Source organism: Electrophorus electricus, chromosome 2, assembly GCF_013358815.1.
Source record: "Electrophorus electricus isolate fEleEle1 chromosome 2, fEleEle1.pri, whole genome shotgun sequence".
Lineage (NCBI taxonomy): Eukaryota > Metazoa > Chordata > Actinopteri > Gymnotiformes > Gymnotidae > Electrophorus > Electrophorus electricus.
In genome coordinates this window covers 14,542,757-14,548,756 of record NC_049536.1, presented here as the reverse complement: position 1 = coordinate 14,548,756, position 6,000 = coordinate 14,542,757, and the positions used below count along the sequence as shown (strand labels likewise).

Genomic DNA, 6,000 nt, shown 5'->3' with positions numbered 1-6,000 from the left:
TTAAATAGTTTTGAGGGCATCTGTATCGGAGTTAACAGCAGTGGTAATAGTAAATTCCTTTTAATTGTCTGAATTCTTTTGTTAGAAGAGCTCAAGCGGTTGATTAAAAAATAAATAAATAAATAAATAATATATATATATATATATATATATATATATATATATATATATATATATATATATATAAAAAATTTTTTTTTGCTAATATGTTTAGTTAATCTCTCACATTTAAGGACAATATTTTGGTAAATATATGTGTAGTTGAAAATGTATGTATTCATGAATTCTTGTGTAGGAAATGACTGAGGCTTTGTCGTAGAGACATTTCTCTCTTCTCCTATTTCAGGACAAGTAAAGGATACAGTGCAACAAGTATTAGAAATCAAGAAAAAGCTTTCTTACAAAGATTCCATGCTCTGTAACAAGGAGCAGTTTAGTCTTGAGAGGAAACACTAACATTTAATCATTTGTGTTAATTTTAGTACTCAAATAGTTTTACAGAGGGGGAACCTTCTCACTATGTCTGATTGGCTTGCCTGAATTCTCCTCTGATCACTGTTTCTCCCTAATGGCTGATTTAATTAGTCACCTACTCTACCTCTGTATCACCACTAAATGTCCTGTACTTGCTTACATGACTCCTCACACTGAAGAATCTTGAGCTATCTCAGTGTGTGCCAGCAGAGAGGTTTCTCCAGATGCAGGTGCCTATGGTATCTGTATTTTGTCTGGATCACTATTCTCTGAGCTAACCCATAAATTATACACATTACTTGATAATGCCACAAATATATTGTATGCATTATTGTATTGGGCACATATCCAGATGATCTCACAAACAACGATAGACTCCTCAGTCAACAGGGGTACATCTACTCTCCACTTTCAGTTGATATACCTTCCAAAACTGTTCACTAATAAATAGTTCAATGGGGGAAATCAATTCGGGCTGGCTCAGTAACCCTGCCTACATTTAAGCAGTAAAGCCATACAGTTATATAAAGTACCTACAAAACGCCAGAGCTGTCTATATAAATTTTATTCCTACAGAAACGAAAGCTGAATTGGGATCTGAGCTGAATAGAGCTGCTTCTTCCCTTTTTAGTATAATCAGTATTATAGAGGGCTCCAGGTTGTATGGTTTGGTCCTCTTCAATCAAGACAGGCATCAATATCTTCATCTTTCTTGTCAGTATGGATGTGTACTGTCACGGGCGTAGAATGTGCAGGAGAAAAGGAGGAAACCCGAGTCTCCAACTGAAGAGTTTAATGAAATGAATGAAAACAGGATATAAAATTATCAAGATTTCTACAATCTTAATATGAAAAATGACCACAAATTTTTCAGTTATGGTTACAGTAGAGAAAGATGGGAGAGCACCTAGATCTGATCCGGCATTGGGTTCATCTCTGATACTAGTTATAACTGTCATGTACGATGGCTGACACAGCACTGGTACAGAGCCTCACTGAAAATAAAATGCATCTGTGAAGACAGACATTTGGTAGAATTTTCACCATTAATGGGGTGGTGCATGTTCTTGTCTTTTTCAGATGGTGGACAAGCTGCGTGAACACTTGAACAGACATCTGCCCAGGCTGGGGAAGAAGAAGATTGACATGCTGGCATTGAATTACGTGGCCAAGCTGGTCTGAATGCCATTATCTGACTTGGCTAAAGCCCACTTTTAGCTCATGTGTTGGCAGTTCACATTTACCCTGTGAAGCACAAAAAGCTGGATATGAATGGGTTAATAATAGTTATCCCAAATGCTCACACTTCAGTTGTTTACACCAGGAAACATAACACACACAATTTTCTGTTCAACATGCATTGGTCAGTAATGCACTAAAACCCCCCAGAGATCTGTGCTGAAACATGGGTAAAGTGGATATGGATTTAGTGGGGACACTTCCTGTTTTGCACTGCAGAGAGGAACTTGCGGATATGCGAAATCGTGCAGTGTTTCCATGTGTCTGTGCGTGCGCATGCGCGTGTAATTGAGACATCTGCAGCATGCTTAGCTTGTGGTTTGTGGACCCGGATGTGTGTCTTCTTTGAAAACAGGAATTTAGTGTGAATCACTTTGTCTCATGTGTATGCTCATCATGTAAGGGAGCTCTAGCACTGAAGGACAGCACCGCTGAAATTTCTACTGTTCTTTCCTGGCAAGTTGTACCGGACATGGAGAAAGCAGGCGATGATGTCTCATCTTCGCCATGTCAAATAATAATATACCAGGTGTACATGATGCATGTCACAGCCTGTAAGAAGGAATCACTGGAGTACCATGAAGTACTAAACCATACCTGAAATAATATGTGGGGGGGGGGGGGATCCTTTTGGTGCTTGTGAAATTGAGGTCATGTTGATGTGGATTCCCTGATGCTCCATTAGTAACACGGCTGTGTGTTTTGTGTGTAGCTGGAGCTGGTCAGACACATGCTGGAATCGGTGTGGCTGAAGCTGAATCTGGGGCCCAGTGTGGTCTGCCTGTGAGTGCTGCTCTGATGTCAGTGCTAATGCACGAAGCCTTCCACTGATGTCAGTTGTGTAAACAGTGTGTGAACATAGCCACCACCCATGTCCTGTCTACCCTCTAGCAAAGAACAGGGCAGCCCAAAGGACTGGCTGATGTTTCATGTGATGTGCCGGATTCTAGAAGCCACGCAAGGGCTATGCCTGCCCCTCCCACCTGGTGAGAGATGTACCGCCCTAATATCCACACCAGCCCCTCAACCTCCCTATTCAATTCTCAACACCTCTGCTTTTTGCAGGACTTAGACAGTGTTTGACAGACCTCTGTAAAAAAACAAAACCAAAAAAACCCCAACTTTTCTTTTATTTGAAAGTTACAATTGACAGTTAACAGCTGTAGAGTTTGTGTTATGTGAATTAAATGGCAAAGTTAATAATTGCCATTAAAGCTTGGTAACTGCTGGTTTCTTATCGTGTGGACACGTGTAGGTTATTCAACTCTTTTGACTGTGCTGGGGATGCGCTGTCTACCACGCCACACATTCCTGCAGTATGTGGACCATGGCTTTCTAAAACTCACGGAGCCCTTTGTGTCGCGCCTTATGACAGGTACAATACACACAAACGTGAATACATGTAAAGGAGCATGATTTTAGGAAAGAATATGCACATATGCTACATCACTTGTATGTCTTCATTCATCAGAACAGTAAAACTGAACATTCGCTACTAGAGAAGCAGTGATTCGCTGGGCCACTTTCATCAGATCAGATTTTTCCCATGTGCGTCTGCCCTTCTCTAATCTGCTGCAGCATTTATGAAACATTGGGCAGCATTCGCAATGAAAAAAATGCCCCATCTTACTACAGACATCCTAATATGTGCAATAATTGTAACATCCTCTTAAATGTGCGCTAATTTTAATTTCATTCTAAGTGGAATGCTTAAATTTTAACATGCACAGTAACCTAAGTTTAATTTAGATGACTTATCACACAAGCACAGGCGCACGTGCACACACGAGTAAACAAATAAGGTACCATATCAGCAAGCGCTATACCTCTTTGTAAACTCTCGGCATCAGGGTTTAGTTTATGATCAGTGCACACGTTCAGTTGAATCTGCACCGTTTCCTGGCACTGAGACAACACAAGCAGCTGTTGAATGCATGCACAGTGCAAAATTTGGGAGTTGGATTCTGGCAGACTAAGATTGTTAAATTACAAGGGCACTTCTGTTAGCATTCAGAGTATTGGTGCCATAACCATCAAAGGTACAGAAAAGAGAAATGGGTTCTTCAGTCATTACTTACCGCAATATCAAAAGAAAAGGTGATGCTTACTATAACTGTCATTCTCTCTGTGGATTCTCCTGATCTATGTGTTTCTTTCATTTTTATTGGTAGATCTTGATAACAGTGATGGAAACGAAGAACTAAAATTCAGTGTCCTGAAAAGACTTCCTGAGGTAAGGTCTGTGTGATCATATCTGATAGCTCCACTGCAATTGGTTTCTCAGTAAATACAGACAAGTTGTGCTACATAAATTGACATCACTGTTTTCAGTTCTTTCAGTAATTTCTGTGTGTAATCAATGGGATTTGTGAGTGCAAGAGTTCACCTAATGAACTATATTTTTCTGATTCTAATACTGTGTGTGTGTGTGTGTTTTGTTGTTTTTTTTTTTGTTTTTTTTTCCTGTTGAAACCAAAACATCATTTGGACCGACTGAATGGTCTGTGAATGAGCCCGTCCCCATGTGTGCTCATTTTGGCTTTAGTGTTTGAAGCAGAGAGTATGGCAGCTTTGGGATCATCCAGTGAGCTCAGCATGCATCTCCAGAGAATATGTGAGAGCGCTGCTGGAGAAGTACACCAAGTCCACAGTGAGTCTAGACAGTCAAAAACTCAATGAACCTAAAATTCTAGTCAATGAATCAGTCTGGCCATGGCACATAATTAATGAAGATATATAACATGATTCTGCATGATTTTATCATCATAAAATACATTCAAAATAATGCTAAATATTAAAATGTCAGAGAATATGCTTGAGTGGTGAGTGGAAGCAATCACTGTTGTGTGACATCCACTAACCAGGATAAACAATCAGGTCAACTATTTTATCCTGGCATGAAAACTGAACCCACAAAATAGTGGAACTCATTGTCCAACAGGCTCAAGTCTGGTAATATAGTTTCTATATCAGCTTTGCTATGTTTTTAATTATGCCATGATGGGAGAAGTTAAACATTTTTGAGAGCTTACAGTGCGACTAGTTAGTAGACTACATTTCTGTTGCCCTCCACAGTTTAAAGTTCTGTGTATGATGTGTTTCATAGGGCTCAGTGCAGTTGGACAAAGACAAGACATGCTTCCGGCCTGAATTCCTGCCACTAGCCTACCTCGCCAGTGTTCTTTCAGACATGGAAAAGCATGGTACTTTGTGTGAGATTCATTAGTGCTGCTGTGTAGACTTGTCAGCATAGATATAATTGTTTACTGTATTGTAGCTCCAGACCCCTTCCAGGAACAGGAGAATGTGGATGCCAGATTTGTGGAAGAAACTGCCCTAAAGCAGACTCTGATCAAGCTGGGCCTTGAGGACAAGTAACATCAACCCAAATAGAAGGTGCACGAACGAACGAGGAGAGAGCCAACAAAACGTGTCCCATGTCCAAAACACTGAGTCAGCATGTTGGTCCCAGAAAGAGCAGTGAATATTCAGAACTGTGTCATTCTGTAAACCAGTGGCTAATATCCCATGTGAGTTAACCGCACATGTTGGTCAGCACTGCCAAGCTGCCACTTTGTTCTGAGGAGGCCAGCACGTTAACCTGGAAGGCAAGAAGTTTCACATGGCGGCCAAATGTACACGTTTCTGACTATAAAATGTATGCAGATAAAAACTGCATAACTGTTAGATTTTTTTTTCTAGAGTGTTAACTTTTTGTAATTGCATAATTTCCAAAGGCATTTCCGTAACTGGTGATGGATGTTTAAATTGCCTAGTAAACGTGTGTAAGCTTGGTTTTGATTTGTTGTCAGTAAAATGTCACTTCTCATGGTAGGCCAAGGTTATTGTACAACCCTGTTTCTTTTTTAAAGTTACTGTAAAATAGATCCCCATTCAGTGGATTTCTCCACCCAGTACTTCTGCCTGTCCCTCCTTCAGTAGGATTTCCTGAACTGCACCCACTCCCCATCTCTTGCAGTGAGAATTATGAATAGCGTGTGCCTACCCAGAAAGTAGAAATGGGTGGGCTAGCTGAAAGAAGCTTCTGATGACCTTGAGTAATCCTACTGTAACTTCTTCTGGAGAAACATACAGACTAAAACATGTGGAAAGTGCATTTCAGCATTCATTTTGCTATACTTACATCTGTAACAGTAACATGAAAAGAAACTAAGGCAGACCGGAGTCGGCACCAAACAATTGCTCAGAAGCCAGTCAAGTCTGCATGAGCGATGGGGAAAGTAAGAGTGAGAGCGTGATGCTCTGTTTTCCAGTAATGACTTTGAC

At 40.4% G+C, this 6,000-nt stretch overlaps 1 protein-coding gene across 3 annotated transcripts in view; it reads left to right on the top strand.

Annotated features, from left to right (window-relative positions):
* The window catches only part of gsap (gamma-secretase activating protein), a 20,032-nt gene extending 14,432 nt beyond the window's left edge, over window positions 1-5,600 (top strand). For all 3 annotated transcript variants that reach the window (XM_035523639.1, XM_035523638.1, XM_035523640.1), the window contains 8 exons: window positions 1,555-1,650; window positions 2,426-2,496; window positions 2,605-2,699; window positions 2,969-3,088; window positions 3,885-3,946; window positions 4,259-4,363; window positions 4,820-4,916; window positions 4,991-5,600. In XM_035523639.1, the coding sequence (XP_035379532.1) occupies window positions 1,555-1,650; window positions 2,426-2,496; window positions 2,605-2,699; window positions 2,969-3,088; window positions 3,885-3,946; window positions 4,259-4,363; window positions 4,820-4,916; window positions 4,991-5,091 (747 nt within the window). In that variant the 3' untranslated portion in view covers window positions 5,092-5,600. The remainder of the gene's footprint in view (window positions 1-1,554; window positions 1,651-2,425; window positions 2,497-2,604; window positions 2,700-2,968; window positions 3,089-3,884; window positions 3,947-4,258; window positions 4,364-4,819; window positions 4,917-4,990) is intronic.
* Window positions 5,601-6,000: the final 400 nt, after the last annotated feature.